We start from the raw sequence: 21,643 nt of genomic DNA, 5'->3' as shown, positions 1-21,643 counted from the left end.
TATCTTTGTCTTACAATTTATTTAAAAGACAAGTTATGATATTTTCCGCTAGTATTGGAAATTTTAAAAAGTATATTCTGTTGATTTTATGTTACTTCTTCCCAGTCTTTTATATATACACAAACACACACACACACAAACACACACACGAAAAAAGTATGTGTGTAACCCGACATATGATTGGCACTCTTTCATAGAAATCTTTGATGACCATTTAAAAAGGGTTCATCTAATATATTTTATATAGTCCTGCATCAGTATCATTTTGAGAGCTCTTTATTTATTTATTTATTTATTTATTTATTTATTTATTTTGCTCTGATTGACTTCAGGGCAGATTTGGCTGGCTGGAGTGTTGTGGGGATCAAACTACAGCAACCTGAAGCTGACAGCTTTGTGGAAGCAGCCACTTAAAGGACTGAGCTGGGGCCAGGCCCCCGGAGAGCTCTTTATTCTTCGTCTAGGAGCTTAGTGCAACTCCTTTTGCCTTTTGAATTATGCTCTTTATTATTTCCTATATGCTACATCTGGAGGTAGTAGAATATTTGAAGTTCATATAACTGGAAAATATTTTACTTTCAGTTTTCAAAGGTATGTTTGCTAAGTATAAAATTCAGAGAGGACAAATTTTTTTCTTTCTTTCAGTCCTTTAGTTTCTTACACACTTTGTCTTTTTCTTTTCTTTGTAATGTGGAATAAGATGCTATCTAATTTTGTTCTTCCATAGCTAACGTTTTTTATGTATATGCTTTAATGATTTTTTTCTTTAAAATAAGTTTTGGACAAGTCCATTTTTTTGTGTATCTTGGTATGATCTTATTCAAAGTTCTTGTTCAAAAGCTTCATTGTTCTTGGAAATGTGGTGTTAAAAGATCAGCTAAATTCAGGAATTTTAAATCTTTAAGTATTTATTGCCTACCCCTTTCTTCTTTGAGAATTCTAATTATATGAATATAAATTTCTTGATTTTGACACAGAGTGAACTATTATATGACTGACCTGTGATTTCTTTCTTTTCTTTCTTTTTTTTTTTTTTGTTTTTTTGTTTTTTTGTTTTTTTGTTTTTTTGTTTTTGCAGAACCGGGAATTGAACACAGCTTCTTGCATTTGCCAGTCAAGCGCTTATCCTACTGAGCCATTTCCCCGGCCCTTTTTTTTAAAAATTGCAACCTATAAATTTAATCTACAGTCTATTAACATAGTATGAAAGTATGTTCTTTGTGAAGCTGGCTTGGGGAAGAGTGTAAAGACAATGATTATGATTAACAAAATTGAAATCTATGAGTAGATAATGTCAAAGTGGTTGGTAAAAAGTAACTGACTCAATGAGTTAGTATCAGATAGGAAAAAACTGTTTGACTTTAACTTTTAGAAAATGAATTCATTCAAATTTTGTTTAGCTATGACCTCCATACTTCAGCAGTAATGTTTCTCTTTCAGATTTACATTTCAGGTGTTACAAGGAGAAATTTGGAAACCCTTATTGTTTTCTTAGTTTCTATGGCTTTCTTCCACTGAGAATAAATGATAATTAAAAGTTATTAGGAAAAGCAAATACTATGAATCATCTAAACTAGCGATTGTATACTTGGGTAACTCATTATTTCAAAATCTTATTTAAATAAGGTGAAATCAGGTTTGCTCCATGATTATAACTGCATCACTAAAGTATCCTTAGAAGGAAGTAGTGTAGGGGCTGGGGAGATGGTTCAGTGGAATAAGTGATTTCCTGGCAAACAAAAGGACCTGAGTTCAATGCCTGGTTCTGCAAAAAAAAAAAAAAAAAAAAAAAAAAGGAAGTAGTATAGTAGTCCTTCTAATTTTTTCCCTGCATTAAGTTATGCTGAGATTTTCCTAGGGAAACAACATAAGTCCTTCTCAACACAGCTGTTTCACACATCAATAGTTTATTTCCTTTGTGCATCCTGCTGCGTGTTATCCACATCAAAGCCCTTGTGCTTTGGTTTCACCACCATTACACTTACATCAGGGTGTCCTGCGACTCTGATCACTTCCTTCACAGTGTTGGGAACCGTATCAGGATTCCTCACATCACACTGAATCGCGTGAACCTGCAAAAGAACAGGATAAGGAACCCTACATTTTCTAAGCTTTGTGAAACAAGAGTGGGAGCAAAGTATCAACACATACTACAATTCCTACACCTAATTTAAGTAATTTAAGTGACTGCTGTTTAATGTACCTTTTTTCCAGTCTGAGAAAACATCGCTTCTGCAGTAGCTTTCAAAACATCAATTTTCCTAGAAATAAACAAATGGTACATATTTTGCATGAATTCTGAAATGACTTCACATGTTTTTCTTTCTAATTTCATACCTTAAAAAACACAGAGAATTTCTCCTTCATTTTTACCTTGGACAGTTTTTATTGTTATATTTATTTCAGTTTATTAATAATTTATAGTCTGCAATCTATTAATCTCATGTGAAGCATTCATTTCAGAAATATTTCTCTGGGGCTGGTGAAATGGCTCAGTGGTCTAAAGCACCTACTTGGAACAGGCTTGGCAGAGCACAGGGACCACGGTTCAATCCCCCAGCACCACATGCCAGCCATCTGCGCCCCCTGGTGGACTGAGCTGGCCACACACACACACACACACACACACACACACACACATAAATAAATGAATAAAATTTTTAAAAAAAGAAATATTTCTCTAAAATCACTCTTCTACATCTTATATCTTTCACATTTCAATATTTGTCTACAATTTTTAATATGATGTGTAATTATTGTTTTTCTATGAAAGTAATGAAAAAGAAAAAAGAAGAAAGCCTCACAGGCGACATACAGCCTTCTTTATTGCAGTGAGACCCTGATGTGCGTAGGGTGGGTCACCCTGAAGCACAGGTAACACTGGAGTTAGAAAAATAGGAGCATAATTGTAACACAGAAAAAGGCTCTGAGTCTCACTACAGATGCCCACATCTGTCCTGGAGATGAGGAGGAGGACCTGGCTCCACCGGCCTTGTGAACACCAGCTCTGAACTCTTGGTCACACTGACTCATTCCCTTGTGCTTCCACGAGGAAATCTGCATTTCTGCAATGGAGCAAATTAAGACACTTATCTCATGTATTGATTTTATTTAATTTTTTTTTTATTTAGGACAGGGGGTACAGCGTGTACAGGGTCTCACTGGATAGATCAGACTCGTAGTGATCCTCCTGTTTACAGCCTCCCAAGAACTGGGATTACAGGGGCATACTACCACGCCCAGTCTCAAACGCTCTCTCAGCATGCCCACAGGTGGGGCTGGCACGACAGGCCCAGAGGATTGAACTCCTAGCCCCTGCATCTACCTAAGCAGGCACTTTAATCCACTGAGCTATTTGGCCGGCACTTCATGAGCTGTTTGAATGCATAAAAATAAATTAAGATTATGAATTATAAGTGAATAAAAAAATACATAAAATTCTTATTTATAATGTCACTTTCCACATGTGACCTACTATAATGGGTTAACTGAACTTTGTGCTTTAACTGTGGGAAATTATTAGAAAAAGCTTTGGGCTTCCTGTTATCTGCTCTAAGAAATGAGTTCTCACTCCCATCTCGATGCTGTTTAGCAGTGAGTAACTGTTTCTTGTCAAGAGAGTGAGCTAAAACAAACTCTTTTCCTAACCATCTCCTGCAAACATGGTCAGCTTACAATGTATCTTATAAAAATATGCACTTATCACTAAACTGTAAAAAGCCTTTTGTCAGACACAGTTTGCACCTGGGTCAAATGAATGTAGTCTTCTGTTGTTCTGTGCTATATAACAAATTCACTTACCAAACTGGACATGATTTCTGTTTATAAACACCCCCCTGCTACCTACGTTCTATTGACGATCAGTCTTCTCCTGCGTGAGAAATGGCTGATGGCCTGCACTCAGTAATAAAGGCTCCACTCAAATTTTGATTTGATCTTTGATCTGGCTCCTTGCTGACTGACCCATAACACCTACACACTCACATCTAATCTGGCTTGAAATTCTGCTGCTTCCTGTCCACGGAGGTCTCTAGATAGCAGGAGGAGATGCAAATCAGGCCCCTGTCTCCCACTTTAAACCATCCAGCTCTCACCCTGCAGCTCTGGAGAGACACCCCGCTCTGGGCAGCAGCTGTCTCCCCTTGGTGATCAGGGCGGAGTACACACAGCTCACCATGGAGCTGGTGTTGAGCTGGGTTGTATTTATCACTATGTTAAAAGGTGATTCATAAGAAGCAAGAGACACTGAGTGTCTGACTGGCTTGAGTGGGATACACAGTGGACATGTGTGATGTTTACTGAGCAGGATGTGTCTGTGCTTGCAGGTGTCCAGGCTGAGGTGCAGCTGGTGGAGTCCGGAGGAGGCTTGGTGCAGCCTGGCGGGGCCCTGAGACTCTCCTGTGCAGCCTCAGGATTCACCTTCAGTGACTACTACATGTACTGGATCCGCCAGGCTCCAGGAAAGGGGCTGGAGTGGGTTGGAGTTATTAGAAACAAGGCTGACAGTCACACCACAGACTACGCTGCATCTGTGAAAGGCCGATTCACCATCTCCAGGGATGACTCCAAGAGCATGCTGTATCTGCAAATGACCCAACTGAAAACCGAGGACACGGCTGTGTATTACTGCACACAGTGAAAGGATGTCATTGGGAGCCCAGACACAAACCTCCCTGTTGTGATGCTCGGGACCAGCAGGGGGCGCCCAAGACACACTGAGTTCAGTGTCAGTGTGCAGTACAGATGCAGAGTGGGTCAATGTCATTTGGTCTCAGAAACTGAAGCTTCCGGGTACATGTGACATAATCCCCAAGAGACTCTCCAGGCCTTTGCCAACCTCAGCCTCAGGCTGCAGAGGGACCAGCTGCAATCTGACCTCACTGTCCTGGTCCATGGGGAGAGCACCAGAACCCACTGGGGTTCAGCAAGAGGTGTCAGGGCACAGGGGACAGGGCGCTGCGTGGCCGTTGGGGAAGCGCAGGGACAGGGTAGGCCAGTGCTGGACACAGGAGAAATGGGGACCTGAGGAAAGAAGGGGCTGGTGTTTCCTCACACAATCCATACAGTCTTTTCTCCTTCTAACATCAAAGCCAGGGTCGCAAAACCTAGGCTGCAAGTAACATGGGGGAGAAGAAGGGAATGGGGTGAAAGGGGTTGCAAGGACAGATTAGGATCAGAATGAGGGAACTCTGGATTTTGTTTCTCAGTTAGAAGTTTGTTTTAGCAGTAAGCTACATTCTCAGCGGCCCGTGTAATCCAATGCCATTTTGAAGGAATCATGTCATGATTGTTCTCTGGTCAGCAGGACTGTAGCCTGAGGAACCACACAGGCACCCTTTTCACCACCAGTTTGGATATGTAGAACAGAGGCTCAAGAGAAATAGTCCAGGCTGAATAATGGATAAAGCTTTACAAACTTAAATCTTATACTCTGTCCACATATAACTGCATAAATCAAACTCAGAGCTCATCTAATTTTTTTTTTTTATTTAGTACAGGGTCTCACTTAGCAGACCAGACTCTTAGAGTTTCTCTTGTTTTCAGTTTCCCAAGTGCTGGGATTACAGGCATGCACCACCCTGCCCAGTCTCAAGCCATGTCTCAGTGTGCCCCGCGGGCAGAGCCGGCACAGGACTCTGGGGATTGAACCCGGCCGCTGCTCTCTGCCTAAGCCAGTGCTTTAGTCTGCTAAACTAATTGCCCAGTCCTTAATTGTCTTTATAGACTATTTTCCCTTAGTTTTTATTCACCCATATGGTTTTTTTATTTGTTTCCTTGTGACAAGGAGCTCTCTAATTTTCATCCCACGGCTCAGGTCCTTTACCTGGATCTTAGAATTCTCATTTCCTGTGAGGATCTGAAGCTTCAGGTCCACGCGGCATGATCCCCAGGAGACTCTGCAGGGAGGAGTCAATACTTAGCTTTCGTGTCCTGAATTAGAAATTGTACTTAACAATAAGATTTGTTCTCCCCTGTACACATGTTTATATGTCATTTTTGGAGGCAAAATGATTCTTTTCTGGTCATCAGGACTGGAAGCTGAAGGCACCCAACCAACATGTTGAACTTTTTTTTCAATCCAACGGTAAAAGCATCTTAGTGATATTTATCATCGCCACTTTAAGTATTTAGCATTAGAATCATGAGCATGTGAGAGAAAGAGTCCAGGCCAGAAATGGATAATCCTTTTTAAAAATGTAAAATCTTAGGACCAGATAGCGCATTGTATTAAAGAACCTCCTTAGGTAGAGCACAGGGGCAGGTTTGATCCCCGCTGTGCTGTGCGGGGCTCTGCCCCTGGGACGCACCCTGATGGAGACTGGACATGGAGGGGCGCACCTGCAATCCCAGCACTTCAGAGGCTGAACACAGAAGGATCACTGGGAGTCCAATGTACTTAGTTAGACCCTGTAGACCGTGTCCTAAATATATAAAAATTAATTAAAAAGTAAATGTAAATCTTAAACTGCCATGTATGATAGCATGAGGCAAACCCAGAGCTCATCTAGTTGTCTTTTTAAACAATTTGCTGGTCCTCAGTTTTTATTTTCTCCTCTGTTTGTTTTCTGCATCCTGAAAAGGAAACACAAAGATGCTGCTTTTAATTCTGTGGCTCAGGTGCTTCTCCTAGAGCTCAGAAGAGGATCACACGTGACTTCCACATACTCAGGGTGACACATGAAGAATTGTGTCACCCAATCTTGTGCAGAGCATTAACCCCTATCTCTGTGTTTAAATATATTTTACATAGAATGTATTTTTTGCTTTCAAATTTATGGAAAATAAAGCAGAATATTGACAATGCAAAGGTGAAATTTGCTTCTCAGTGTGGGGAGTGAGGTCAGAGCTGAGTGGGCTCCTCTGACTGTCCCAGAAGCCCTCCTTCCCTGTCTCCTGGGAGTCCACCACTGTGCCTCCCTTTCCGGATCTCTCAGGAGAGGAGCCAGGAGGCCTGTGGTGTGCATGGCACACAGAGCAGGACATCAGAAAGAGCCGCCAGGAATTACTGGCAGGAGCTCACGTTGCATCCACCGTAGCGCTTCATCTTTACAAATTTTGGTGTCGCTATGTCAAATCCAACCTCTTAGCAAAGAAAATGATTCTGAGTTAGAGTACACAGAGGACCATTGACTCTCATACCACGTGTAAAATGCCCTCACTGTACTACCTCAGCTAGAAATAGACACACACACAAGAGCGACTTATTTTTTACACAGTGTAAAACTCTACATAGTTGGTAGAAGGTGTTCATTTCAACAAGTGATGGTAGGACATCTTTTGTAACTAGTGGTAACAAAACACATCTAGCAAATGTTGTATAGTATGTCGGAACTCTAGGTCACGGTTAGAGAAAATGGAAATTCTTGTAGATAAAACTATATTATGAAAATCTGTACGGAGTTTCCTCATGAAACATTAAAAAAAAATACTATGTGATTCAGCAGTTTTAGTTCATTTTCCGCAGAAATGGCTAAACATAAGCCTACAAAAGGGGTAAATTCCTAAAAATTTATCATCTGCTGAATAGGAACAAACATTATCTAAGCAGAGCTATGAAGGGCAATGAATGTGAATCAGAATTAAAAGGACTTTCTTTACAAAAATAAAACAGAACTTGTTGAAATCAAGGCTGAATTTTACCAATTAATTAAACAAAAAATAATTCCAAAATTTTCCCAATCCATTCCAAATATTTTCATGATTTTTGTTCAAATTTATTTTACTCATTCTTGTCACGACGATGATGAGGTTGTGAAATTTTAAAGCCACATAGTGACAATGTTGCAGCGCTTCTAATGCTATCAAATTAAATTTCTCTTTTAATGCCCATCAGTAGTGGTACATCAAAGAAAAATGAAATTGTCCATCTGAACAAATCTTGGTATTCCAGGCAGCACCCAGGCCCTGCATGGGAGTAGGACCTCCCGAGGCTGCTGAATCCTCATTTGAGCCAGAGCCCAGGCCAGGTGTGTAAGTGGAACTTCATCCATCAGAGAGGCCTGGTGTAGAACCTAGGGGCAGAACTCCCTGTTGAGAGGCTAGAGACAAGACACACCCAGCTGACCAGGATCAGAACATCTTGCCAGAGTGGCACAGTGTGTTCACTTCCAAGGGCTGCAGTAGGAAAAAGCTGAGCACAGCAGTCAGAACCAAGCCTCACCCTCCTGCAGGGGTTTGAACTTGGTAGATCTGGACCTGGTGCTAAGGAAATAACTCTATCTAAGCTCTTCCCCAAAAGTCAGAAGACAGTGCTGTACAAAACAACAAAGAGAAGGAAGAAAATGCAGTCTCAGGGCCCACATCCACACACAACAAATGCAGAAGACACTAGCATAGATGAAATTGTAAGTCACACACCTGTATTCTCTGAAGTAATAGCATTGGAAGTCAAGAAACAACTGCAGAAAGGTATAGAGGAAATCAGATAAGAAATAATTTCTGAAATGGAAAAAGAATTTATGGCTATAATGAAAGAAGTAGTAAGTGTTTATAAAGAAGAAAGTTATTGGGGGCTGGGGAGATGGCTCAGTGGAATAAGCGCTTGGCTGGTAAACGCAAGAGCCTGAGTTCAATCCCCTGTTCTTCTACAAAAAGAAAAAAAAAGAAACTTATAAAAAATTGGGGGCCAGGAAGATGGCTCAGTGGAATAAGTGCTTGCCTGGCAAGCACAGGGGCCTGAGCTCAATCCTGGGTTCTGCCAAAAATAAAAAATAAAAATAAAAATAAATTTAAAAAAAATAGAGCAGAATATAAAAATGATGGAATTCTTGAATAAACAATATATGGAAGAAATAGAATGCATGAAGCAGATCCAAAGTGATATTCAGGAATTTAAAACCTCAATCACAAGTTGGAAATACTGTTTGAATGAAAGTGAAAATAGACTTTCAGACCTTGAAAACACCATTGTAGCTAGTGAGAAAGTAAGAAAAGATCTCTTAAAAACAACTAGGATACAGGAAAAAATAGTTCAGTGCCTGCAAGACAAGGCAAAGATGAACAATGTGACACTCATAGGCATTAATGAGAAGGAAGGAGTCAATACAAATGATATAAAAAGCATAAGGGCAAAAGTAATCGCAGCAAACTTCCCAAACATGGGACAAAAATCTGATATTCAGGTAACTGAAGCCTATGGAACTGCAAATAACATCAAACCAAATAAACCACACCCAGGCATAAAATAATCAAGATTCCAGAAATTCAGCATAGGAACAGTATATTAAAAGCCACTGAAGAAAAGAAACAGATCACATTTAAAGGAAAACCCATCAGAATAGCAGCAGATTTCTCTTCACAAACCATCAAGGCAAGAAGAGCATGCAGCAAAGTAATACAAGTCTTGCAAGAAAACAAATTCCAACCCAGACTGATATACCCTGCAAAACTCTCTTTCAAGTATAATGGAGAAGTGAAATACTTCCACGACAAAGAACAACTAAAGAATTTCATGATGACAAAGCCAAGCCTACACAGACTACTAAATTGATGTTCTAGAGAGGGAGCAAATTGATCACAGCCCCATGAATGAGAATGGAAAGAACCCACCAAATAGGGCAAACAATTAAACACAGGAGAATAAGAGGTGTACAAAAATAGTCTTTCAGTTATTCTTTTGTGTAAAGCAGCACAATATTTACATCAGCATACTCTACAAATGCACTTCTCCTGCACCCTATGGGTCATGATTCCATCTGAGTCTACAGGGTGGGTTTCAAGGAAATAGCAGTAGCTCAGTCCCACAAGGTACACCTGGCCACCAGTGTCATGGACATTATCCATGTCCACAACACACTAGAACTTTGTGCGATATCCTATCCCCAAACTGTTAGAAGTGCTGGTCATTTATTTGCCATTCCAGGATTTGTCTTATATTTTACTGTTAGTACTTCTTCGCTATCATGAAAATTTTTTCTTAGTTCATGTTTTGAAACATTTGATTTTTAATTAATTAGTATTTAATTTTCTGAATATCGCTTAATCTTAATTTTGTTTTAAGACTTATAGTCTATCTTTGTCTTACAATTTATTTAAAAGACAAGGTGTGATATTTTCTCCTAGTATTGAAAATTTTAAAAAGTATATTCTGTTGACTTTATGTTACTTCTTCCCAGTCTTTTATACACACACACACACATATGTGAAAAAAGATGTGTGTAACCCGACATAAGATTGTCACTGTTTCCTAGAAATCTTTGATGACCATTTAAAAAGGGTTCATCTAATATATTTTATATAGTCTTGCATAAGTATCATTTTGAGAGCTCTTTATTCTTCATCCGGGAGCATACTGCAACTTCTCTTGCCTTTTGAATTATGCTCTTTATTATTTCCTATGTGCTACGTCTGGAGGTAGGAGAATATTTCCATTGTATAACTGGAAAATATTTTACTTTTAGTTTTCAGAGGTATGTTTGCTAAGTATGAAATTCAGATCAGATAGTTTTTTTCTTTCTTTCAGTCCTTTAATTAGTCCAGTTTCTTACACACTTTGTCTTTTTTTTCTTTGTAAAGTGGAATAAGATGCTATTTATTTTGTTCTTCCATAGCTAATAATTTTTATGTATATGCTTTAATGATTTTTTTGTTTAAAATAAGTTTTGGACAATTTGTGTATCTTGGTATGATCTTATTCAAAGTTCTTGTGCAAAAGCTTCATTGTTGATTCGAGAATGGGACATGGAATGAGGGGACGGCCGCCGCAGCCACAGCAGTGGCAGCCCAGGGCCGGGCAGCAGCAACCCTCACTGCCTGCAGCCCCCGGAGAGGCCCGGCCCATGAGCTATAGCCCGGCCGCGCTCCCGCTTGGCGCGTCCTGCAGCACCAGCGGCATGGAGAAGGCCACAATCTCGGGGCGCTGATCCTTTTGCCCCTGCCCCATCATGACTAGCTCCGCGGCTGACACTCATCGCTGTCCCCACTCCAAAAGCGCCAAAGGCACCTGGTCCCGGAGCAGCCACGCGCGGCCGGTGAACCTTGCCACCAGTGGGGGCCCGGAGGAGAAGGACAAAGACGGCCGGGTGCTGTTTCACGTGAACAAGGGCGGCTTTCCCATGGACTGCCACACCTGGGAACGCATGTGGGTGCACGTGGCCAAGGTGCACCCGAAGGGCGGAGAGATGGTGGGGGCCATCAGGAACGCAGCCTTCTTGGCAAAGCCTTCAATACCCCAAGTCCCAAACTACAGGCTGTCCATGACGATCCCGGACTGGCTGCAGGCGATCCAGAATTACATGAAGACACTACAGTATAATCACACAGGGACCCAGTTCTTTGAAATTAGGAAAATGAGACCACTGAGTGGGTTAATGGAAACAGCAAAGGAAATGACTCAAGAGTCCTTGCCAATCAAATGCCTTGAAGCTGTCATCCTGGGCATATATTTAACCAATGGGCAGCCTTCCATTGAGCGATTCCCCATCAGCTTTAAAACCTACTTCTCAGGAAATTACTTTCACCACATTGTGCTGGGAATATACTGCAATGGCCGCTATGGCTCCGTGGGCATGAGCCGGAGGGCTGAGCTGATGGACAAGCCCCTGACCTTTCGGACACTGAGTGGCCTTGTCTTTGACTTTGAAGACTCCTACAAGAAATACCTGCACACAGTCGAGAAGGTCAAGATTGGGCTGTATGTCCCCCACGAGCCCCACAGCTTCCAGCCCATCGAATGGAAGCAGCTGGTCCTCAATGTCTCCAAGATGTTGAGGGCTGACATAAGGAAGGAGCTGGAGAAATACTCCAGGGACATGAGGATGAAAATCTTGAAGCCTGCAAGTTCCCACTCTCCGACCCAGGTGAGAAGCTGGGGAAAATCCCTGTCACCTCGAAGGAGACCAGCAAGTCCCCCAAGGAGGCTCGGCAGGCGAGACAAGTCGCCTGCTTTGCCTGAGAAGAAGGCTGTGGATCTCAGCACCCTGAATGAAGTGGGCTATCAGATCCGAATCTATCCCAGCTCCGGAGGCCAGCAAGAGGGTGCTGTGGTACTTCGCTCTGCACTTTCCCCAGTGTCTTCAGGAGGAACCGCAATTATTTATTAAGAACTTGTGAATTTTATTTCTAAGGATTCATCTGGAAATAGAATCTGAGTGGATGGGAGCAATTAGCTTTAAAAACTCCTGCAGCAGCAACCATGAAAAGGCTGAAGAATAAACCCTACTGGGGTTGGACTGTCTCCCTCCCTCACAATCTCAAGGATAACAAACACGAACTGGAGTTTTATACCTTTTCATTTACATTCTTTTCCTGGCTTTGAACATCATGCCTCACCAGAATGGCAGAGTCCTCTCTCCCACTTTTCGTATAGTAAGATCACTCAGTCAGTATTAAGTCTTTTTCAGCAATAACAGAAGCAAAGATGGGTGGGTTTTTTTTAAGCAATTAATATTACCTCAGCATTTTTACATCAGATATGCAAACTCAATGAAGTTTATATATATATTCTATTTGTATTGTTTCCCCCACTGTTTCCCATGGGAATTTCTACAAGTTTGGGATTTCTTCCTGGTGCACACACGTGATGAGATTTAAAGTGTTATATGCAAGCGTTTTACACAGAAGCACTAACATTCTTCTGACAATACTGGAAACCATTTTTAGGGTCTTGGAGTTACTTTGTAATCTTCCTTAAAGTGTTCAGTGATGGCAGTTTCTTTTGTTGTTTGTTTTTGTTTTTTGCAGAACCAGGGATTGAACTCAGGCCCTTGCGCTTGCCAGGCAAGTGCTTATCCTACTGAGCCATCTTGCCGGCCTTCTTTTCTTACAAAACAAGCACATTCAGAAGCCAGTCTAGTTCTGTCAGGTACATTTGAACTTTGCAGAGTCCAGCGAAAAGCACAAAGGGTCATGCACTTGTCAACACAGGCTCACAGTGCTGTGATCACCTCGGATGTGACACAGGCAGAGGGCGGGAGCGAGCCAGGGGTTTTGGAAACCTTTCTGTTCACACTTCATCTGATTTCTACACTCAAGTCAGGCTCTGATTCTGGAGGGCTTGCTGTTAAACAGGTTCTGATGTCTTATATTAAGGCCTAATGTGATATGTGATACCTCCAGTATCTCATGCTTTTTGGTGTCATACTTCAGGACATTTACAAAGTACTGGAAAATATTAGAGAATAATTTTTTTAAACAGAAATCATCTTATCCAGAGCTCCATTTTTTTTTTTTTTTTTTTTTTTTACTGTATTTGGTACAGGGTCTCACTATGTAGCTTGGACTTGAAGTTATGCTCGTTTTCAACCTCCCCAGCGCTGGGATTACAGGCGTGCACCACCATGCCTGAGCTCAGTGGCCAGCTCAGTGCACCTGGGGGGAGGGCCGGCGTGGCATGTGGTGCCTGGGGATCGAACCCCAGGCCCTGTGCTTGCCTGAGCAGGTGCTTAGTCGGCTGAGCTATCTTGCTGGCCCTTTAGCGCCCCGTTGTATTGTGTGCCCCATCCATGGAGGCTGTGTATTTTGGTTATGGTGTAGCTTCTAAGGACATGCACAGACTGGAAGGTCCAAATAGCAAGAGCAGGGCTTCTGCTGCTTTTCTTTGTATGGTGGCAACCATGCCAACTCATGAGACCAAAGGACAGCCCTACATGAAGGCTGCTAGAGAACAGACGTGTAGCTTCAGTCTCAGTACGTCTCTGGATTTCTCTGAGGATGGTTATAGGACAGTAATGCAGAAGTTAAGAAACTGCTCTTTGACAGTCTGGAGGTGATGCAGAAAACAAAAGAACTTCACTCTTCAGTTGTGTGCCCAAGAGCTCACTGCACTGTAAAACCCAGCGTTATTAATGCAAGATTTGTCTTCCTGACAGGAAGTCATACATCTCACTAGACTAAAATGCAACTTCAGTTAAAAATTCTGAACTTAATTGCTTTCCTTGCGAATAGTATTATCAGTTAGTTTAAAAGTAATTGTTAAGGTCAGAGGCTGGCTCAGCTGCTGAGCTCACGCTTAGCATGCGCAAGGTCTTAGGCTCCCTCACCAGCACCAAAGCCACTGTCGTCTGCCTCCACACGATGCCCATTTGTGGCCACATAGTGGCCACATGTACTGAGATCTTTGAAGTGGCAGTGAATCACTTCTCACTCTGAAACAATACTGACTCGCCCCATGTGTTCTTTTTATGCACCTGAAACTTTATTACATCAGTCAGTAGTAGACTACTTAAAGCACTGTAGCCATTCTAAGAGCTTGGAGCAGCATTTGCCGCGCAGCGCTTAAGGACCGCCCTGTCAAAGGCACAGAAGGTCAACTACTTGCATGGCTTCTTGTTGCCTACAAGAAAAAAACAGGAATATAAAACTCTTGCTGATATGCTGTCATGTAAGCCTTAAAATTGCCAACTGACCTAATGATTTAACTAGTAACCTAACTGCTTCAACATGCCTTGATTTTTAGATTTATGTCCCCAAGGCAAGAGTTAGTCCCAAAAACATGAAAATTCATTTAAAATGTTTTTAAAAAATCTATTTCTACTGCCCAGCGAGTATTAATTCCTACCAGATATAGGAAAGTCATCAACTCCTAAATACTAACTCAATAATACAACCCCAACCACCCCAAATGACCTAACAACAAAACCAACATATTTTACTTCCCACAATTGATCTTAAGATTGACTGTAATTCAAAAGATAAAAAAAAAGTTAATTTGGAATTTAGTTTTTAAAAGTAATTATGTAAGAAATTGTACAGTTAGGCCATCAGTGGCAATGGATGCAAAGTTTAAATGAAGGACAGAAATTTTAATATGAGACTAATTGTGCTGTTTTGAGTACACTTTATTTCAGAAAGTGATATTCAGTATTTTCTATATACACTGAAATCATGAACATTTCACTTTTTCTAAGTCAACTGTTTCATAAGATTTTTATTAATTGATATTGGCAAATAAAACTTTGAAAGTCTTAATTCAGTATTCTTCCTATACCCAAGGCTTTTGTAAGCTATAGTTTTGTGTACAGCCTTGTACAGTTTTTTTGACACACAATTCAGAGTCTTGTTTATTCTTTTGGACTTTGTTCTGGCCAATACATTTATTTTAAATCTTAAGAAAACTGTGACTGTTTTAGTGGGTATTTTTCTAAGTAAATGAAAACTTGTACTATGGCATTTTAGAGAGTGCCAAATGTTCCGAGCTCCTTTTTCCCCATCACTCGTATGCTTATACACAGCATGGGACTTTAATAAAACCATCCTGGCAACCTAAAAAAAATCTTCATTGTTCTTGGAAATGTGGTGTTATAAGAGCAACTAAATTCAGAAATTTTAAATCTTTAAGTATTCATTGCCTACCCCTTTCTACTTGGAGAATTCTAATTATATGAATATGTATCTTGATTTTGACACAGAGTGAACTGTTGTATGACTGATCTGTGATTTGTTTCTTCTTCATTTTTATTTTGAACAGTTTTTATTGTTATATTCATTTAAGTTTGTTAATAATTTATTTACAGTGTGCAATCTATTAATTTCATGTGATGCATTTATTTCAGAAAAATTTCTATAAAAATCACCCTTCTACATCTTATCTTTCACATTTCAATATTTGTCTATAATTTTAATATGATGTGTACTTATTTATTTTCAAACAAGTTAATGAAAAAAGAAAGAGAAAGCCTCACAGGTGACCTACAGCCGTCTTCATTGCAGTGAGACCCTGATGTGCGTAGGTGGGTCACCCCTAAATCACAGGTAACACTGGAGTTAGAAAAATAGGAACATAACTGTAATACAGCAAGAGGCTCCAAGTCTCACTATAGACACCCACATCTGTCCTGGAGATCGTGAGGAGGACCTGGCTCCACCGGCCTTGTGAACACCAGCTCTGAACTCTTGATCACACTAAGTGGCTCCCTTGTGCTTCTGTGAGGAATTCTGCATTTGTGCAATGGAGCAAACATGGACACTAATCTCATATATAGTTTTTTAAAATTTTTTTTGTATTTAAAAGACGGGGTACAGAGTGTCCAGGGGCTCACTGTGTAGATCAGACTCATAGTGATCCTCCTGTTTACAGCCTCCCAAGAGCTGGGATTACAGGTGCAGGCCACCACGCCCAGTCTCAATCACTGTCTCAGTGCAACATGCAGGCGGGGAATGCTTGCTGGGCCCAGGGATTGAGCTCCCGGCCCCTGTACCTGCCTAAACAGGCACTTTAATCTGCTGAGCTATTTTGTGGGATCTTCACATATTGTTTGAATGCATAAAAATAAATTAAGATTATGAATTATAAGTGAATAAAAAATTACACAAAATTCTTATTTTATAATGTTACTTTCCACAAATGTGACCTACTATAATGGGTTAAATGAACTTTGTGCTTTAACTGTGGGTTAATATTAGAAAATACCTTGGGCTTCCTGTTATCTACTCTAAGAAATGAATTCTCAATTCCTGCTCAAGCCTGCTTATCCATGAGTAACTGTTTCTTGTCAAGAGAATGAGCTAAAACAAACTCCCTCCCTAACCATCTCCTGCAAACATAGCTTAAAATGCATCTTATAAAAAAATACGCTTATCACTGAACTGTAAAAAGCCTTCTGTCAGACACAGTTTGCAGTTGTGTTAAGTAAGTGTAGTTTTCTGTTGTTCTGTGCTACATAACAAATTCTCTTACCAAATTGGACGTGATTTCTGTTATAAACACCCTCCTGCTACCTACGTTCGGGGCCGATCAGTCTTCTCCTGCGTGAGAAATGGCTGATGGCCTGCACTCAGTAATAAAGGCTCCACTCAAATTTTGATTTGATCTTTGATCTGGTTCCTCACTGACTGACCCATAACACCTACACACTCACATCTAATCTGGCTTGAAATTCTGCTGCTTCCTGTCCATGGAGGTCTCTAGTTAGCAGGAGGAGATGCAAATCAGGCCCCTGTCTCCCACTTTAAACCATCCAGCTCTCACCCTGCAGCTCTGGAGAGACACCCCGCTCTGGGCAGCAGCTGTCTCCCCTTGGTGATCAGGACGGAGCACACACAGCTCACCATGGAGCTGGTGTTGAGCTGGGTTGTATTTCTCACTATGTTAAAAGGTGATGCATAAGAAGCAAGAGACACTGAGTGTGTGACTGGCTTGAGGGGGATACACAGTGGACATGTGTGATGTTTACTGAGCAGGATGTGTCTGTGCTTGCAGGTGTCCAGGCTGAGGTGCAGCTGGTGGAGTCCGGGGGAGGCTTGGTGCAGCCTGGCGGGGCCCTGAGACTCTCCTGTGCAGCCTCAGGATTCACCTTCAGTAACTCTTGGATGCATTGGATTCGTCAGGCTCCAGGAAAGGGACTCGAGTGGGTTGGGGTTATTAAAAAACAGGCTGATAGTTATGCCACGGAATACGCTACATCTGTGAAAGGCCGATTCACCATCTCCAGGGATGACCCCAAGAGCACGCTGTCTCTGCAAATGACCCAACTGAAAACCGAGGACACGGCTGTGTATTACTGTGCAAGAGACACAGTGAGAGGGCGTCAGTGGGAGCCCAGACCTAAACCTCCCTGTTGCGATGCTCGAGACCAGCAGGGGGCGCAAAGGACACACTGAGTTCAGTGTCAGCGTGCAGGACAGATGAAGAGAGTGAAAGACCTTTGATCTGAGGAACTGACACTTCCAGTCCTTGTGACATAATCCCCAAGAGACTCTCCAGGCCTTTGCCAATCCTCCAGCCTCAACAGGAGAGGAACCAGGTGCAATCTGACCTCACTGTCCTGTTCGGTGGTGAGAGCACCAGAGCTCACTGGGGTTCAGGAAGAGGCGTCAGGGCAGAGGGGACAGGGCGCTGCGTGGCCATTGGGGAAGAGCGGAAACAGCGCAGGTCAGTGCTGGACACAGGAGAAATGGGGACCTGAGGAAACAGGGGGCTGGTGTTTCCTCACACAATCCGTACAGCCTTTTCTCCTTTTCCCATGAAAGCCAGGGCCCCAAAACCTAGGCTGCAGGTAAAATGGGGGAAAGGAAGAGAATGGGGGGTCGAGAGTGTTGCAAGGACAGGCTAGGATGAGGATGAAGGAACCCTGAATTTTATGTTTCTCAGAAGTTTCATTCATAAGCTACATTCTCAGCGGCCCACGTAATCCAATATCATTTTGAAGGAATCATGTCATGATTGTTCTCCGTCAGCAGGACTGCAACCTGAGGAACGAACAACACAGGCAACATCTTGAATTTTCCAATGAAAATGATTTAATAGTGATATTCCCTTTTCACCACCAGTTCGGATATTTAGAACAGAGGCACAAGAGAAATAGTCCAGGCTGAATAATGGATAAAGCTTTAGAAACTTAAATCTTATACTCCTTCTGTATATAACTGTGTAAGTCAAACGCAGAGCTCATCTAATTGTTTTTTTAATTATTATTATTATTTTCTATTTAGTACAGGGTCTACAGGGTCTCACTACACAGATTAGACTCAGCGTTTCTCCTGTTTTCAGCTTCCCAAGCGCTGGGATTACAGGCGTGGGCCGCCCTGCCCAGTCTCCATCGCTAGCTCAGCGTGCCCCAGGGGCGGGGCCGGCACAGTTCGCTGGGGATCCAACCCGGCTGCTGCTCTCTGACTAAGCAGGTGCTTTAGTCCACTGAATTATCTGGTCAGTCCTTAATTGTCTTTATAGACAATTTATTCTTCCTTAGTTTTTATTCACCCATATGTTTTTATTTGTTTCCTTGTGACAAGGAACTCTCTAGTTTTCATCCCATGGCTCAGGTCCTTTACCTGGATCTTAGAAGTCTGATTTCCTGGGGCTGGTGAGATGGCTCAGTGGTCTAAAGCACCTACTTAGAACAAGCTTAGCAAAGCACAGATACAGAGGTTCAATCCCCCAGCACCACAGGCCAGCCAGCCCCGCCCCCTCTGTGTTTAAATATATTTTACATTGGATGTATTTTCAAATTTATGAAAAATAAAGCAGAATATTGGCGATGCAAAGGTGAAATTTGTTTCTCAGTGTGGAGAGTGAGGTCAGAGCTGAGTGGGCTCCTCTGACTGTCCCAGAAGCCCTCCTTCCCTGTCTCCTGGGAGTCCACCACTGTGCCTCCCTTTCTGGATCTATCAGGAGAGGAGCCAGGAGGCCTGTGGTGTGCATGGCACACAGAGCAGGACATCAGAAAGAGCAGCCAGGAGTTACTGGCAGGAGCTCACATTGCATGCACCATAGCGCTTCTCCTTTCCAAATTTTGGTGTCAGTATATCAAATCTACCCTCTTAGCAAAGAAAATGATTCTGACTTAGAGTAAACAGAGGACCCTGGACTCTCATACCACGTGCAAAATACCCTCACTGCACTACCACAGCTAGAGACAGACAGACACATACACACACACACGAGCTACTTATTTTTCTCACAGTGTACAACTCTACATAGTTGGTAGAAGGTGTTCATTTCAGCAAGTGATGCTAGGACACCTGTTGCAATGAGTGGTGACAAAACAAATCTAGCAAATGTTGTACAGTATGTCAGAACTCTAGGTCACAGTTAGAGAAAATGTCAATTCTTATAAATAAAACCATCTTTTCATTATGAAAAACTCTAGAGACTTTCCTCATGAAAATGAAATAGAAATACCATGTGATCCAGGAGTTTTAGGTCATCTTCTGTAGCTATGATTAAAATAAGCCTACAAAAGGGGTAAATTCCTGAAACCTTATAACCTGCTTTTTTTATTTTTGTTTTTGTAGAACCTGGGATTGAACTCAGGTCCTTGAGCTTGCCAGGGAAGTGCCTATTCTACTGAACCGTCTCCCCGGCTCATCTGCTGAATAAGAACAAACAATATCTAAGCAGAGCTATGAAGAGTAATGAATGTGAATCAGAATTAAAAGGACTCTCTTTCCAAAAAATGAAATAGAACTTGATGAAATCAACGCTGAATTTTACCAAGTAATTAAACAAAAAAATAAATCTAAATTTTCCCAATCCATTCCAAATATTTTTTTGACTTTTGGTCAAATTTGTTTTACTCATTCTCACAACAGTGGTGATGAGGTTGTGAAATTTTAAAGCGACATTGTGAAAATGCTGCACAGCTTCTAGCACTATCAAATTAAATTTCTCCTTTAATTTCTATCAGTAGTGGTACATCAAAGAAAAATGAAACTCTCTATTTGAACAAATCCTGGTATTCCAGCCAGGCCCTCCATGTGAATAGGACCCCCTGAGGCTGCTGAATCCCCATTTGAGCCCGATCCAGGTCCAGGTGTGTAAGTGGAACTCCACCTGTCACACAGGCCTGGTGTGGAACCCCAGGACAGAGCTCCCTGCAGACAGGCTTGAGGCAAGACCCTCCCAGCTGATCCAGGAGCAGAACATCTTGCCACAGTGGCACAGCAGGTTCACTTCCAAGGGCTGCAGCAGGAAGAAGTGGAGCACAGCAGTCAGAACCAAGCCTCACCCACCTGCAGGAGTTTGAACCTGGTAGATCTGCACCTGGTGCTAAGGAAATAACTTTATTGAAGCTTTACACCAAAGATCATAATATAGTGCTATACAAGATGACAAAGAAAAGGAACAAAGTGCAGTCCCAGGCCCCACGTCCACCCAGTACAAATGCAGAAGACACTAGCATAGATGAAATTGGAAATCACAAACCTGAAATCTCTGAAATAATAGTGTTGGAATTCAAGAAAAAACTGCGGAAAGGTGTAGAGGAAATCAGATAAGAAATAATTTCTGAAGTGAAAAAAGAATTTATAACTATAATGAAGGAAGTGATAAGTGCTTCTAAAGAAGAAACTTATTTAAAAAATAGAAAAGATTATAAAAATGATGGAATCCTTGAATAAGCAATATAGGGAAGAAATAGAATGCATGAAGCAGATTCAAAGTGATATACAGGAAATTAAAACCTCAATCATAAGCTGGCAAAACCATTCAAATGAAAGTGAAAATAGACTTTCAGACCTTGAAAACACCACTGCACCTAGTGAAAAAGTAAGAAAAGATCTCTTAAAAACAATTAGGATGTGGGAAAAAATAATTCAATACCTGCAAGATGATGCAAAGATGAACAATGTGAGACTAATAGGAATCAATGAGAAGGAAGGAGTCAACTCAAATGATATAAAAATATGGGCTGAAGTAATAGCAGAAAATTTCCCAAATACGGGGCAACAATCTGACATTCAGGTAACCAAAGCCTATGGAACCCCAAATAACATCAACCCAATTAAAACCACACCCAGACATAAAATAATCAAGGTCCCAGAAATTCAGCACAGGAACAGTATACTAAAAGCCACTAAAGAAAAGAAACACATCACATATAAAGGAAACCCATCAAAATAATGGCAGATTTCTCTTCACAAACCATCAAGTCAAAAAGAGCATGGAGCAAAGTAATACAAGTCTTGCAAGAAAACAAATTGCAACCCAGACAGATATACCCTGCAAAAATCTCTTTCTAGTATAATAAAATACTTCCATGACAAAAACAACTAAAGAATTTCACGAAGGGGCTGGGGAGATGGCTCAGTGGAATAAGTGCTTGCCTGGTAAGCACAAAGGCCTGAGTTCAATGCCCTGTTTTGCTAAAAAAAAAAAAAAAAAGAGAGAGAGAGAAGAATTTCATGATGACAAAGCCAAGCCTACACAGACTACTAAATGATGTTCTAGAGAGGGAGCAAATTGATCACAGCCCCATGAATGAGAATG

General features: G+C 41.5%; 1 protein-coding gene, 1 pseudogene and 2 gene segments (V, D, J or C); 3 read left to right on the top strand and 1 right to left on the bottom strand.

Annotated features, from left to right (window-relative positions):
* Window positions 1–3,813, bottom strand: part of LOC101573708 — a 5,575-nt pseudogene extending 1,762 nt beyond the window's left edge.
* Window positions 3,814–4,118: 305 nt separating this feature from the next.
* Window positions 4,119–4,639, top strand: LOC101573307. The segment is given in 2 exon segments: window positions 4,119–4,221; window positions 4,326–4,639. Coding segments are annotated over 2 exon segments (360 nt in total).
* Window positions 4,640–10,778: 6,139 nt separating this feature from the next.
* Window positions 10,779–13,146, top strand: LOC101586098 (vasohibin-2-like). 2 transcript variants are annotated; one of them, XM_023706417.1, is made up of 2 exons: window positions 10,779–10,970; window positions 11,160–13,146. In XM_023706417.1, the coding sequence occupies exons 1-2, from the start codon at window positions 10,884–10,886 to the stop codon at window positions 12,039–12,041; spliced, it is 969 nt and encodes a 322-aa protein (XP_023562185.1). In that variant the 5' UTR covers window positions 10,779–10,883; the 3' UTR covers window positions 12,042–13,146. The 2 variants fall into 2 exon arrangements, with proteins under 2 accessions (XP_023562185.1, XP_023562184.1); XM_023706416.1 differs by having other exon boundaries at window positions 10,779–11,248; window positions 11,381–13,146.
* Window positions 13,147–16,923: 3,777 nt separating this feature from the next.
* LOC101572920 lies at window positions 16,924–17,538 on the top strand. The segment is given in 2 exon segments: window positions 16,924–17,033; window positions 17,138–17,538. Coding segments are annotated over 2 exon segments (447 nt in total).
* Window positions 17,539–21,643: the final 4,105 nt, after the last annotated feature.

The sequence above is a fragment of the Octodon degus genome, unplaced genomic scaffold (assembly GCF_000260255.1).
Source record: "Octodon degus isolate 3935 unplaced genomic scaffold, OctDeg1.0 scaffold00255, whole genome shotgun sequence".
NCBI classification, from domain to species: Eukaryota; Metazoa; Chordata; class Mammalia; order Rodentia; family Octodontidae; genus Octodon; species Octodon degus.
Note: the sequence above shows the minus strand (reverse complement) of the source record. Positions and strands in the feature narration are given on the sequence as shown.

What these genes read in the sequence shown, in the direction of transcription:
- LOC101586098 (XM_023706416.1), top strand. Translation starts at nt 10,884, where the DNA reads ATGACTAGCTCCGCGGCTGACACTCATCGCTGTCCCCACTCCAAAAGC. An exon ending in AATTACATGAAGACACTACA is followed by an intron (nt 11,249 to 11,380) that starts GTATAATCACAC and finishes CATCCTGGGCAT; the next exon opens with ATATTTAACCAATGGGCAGC.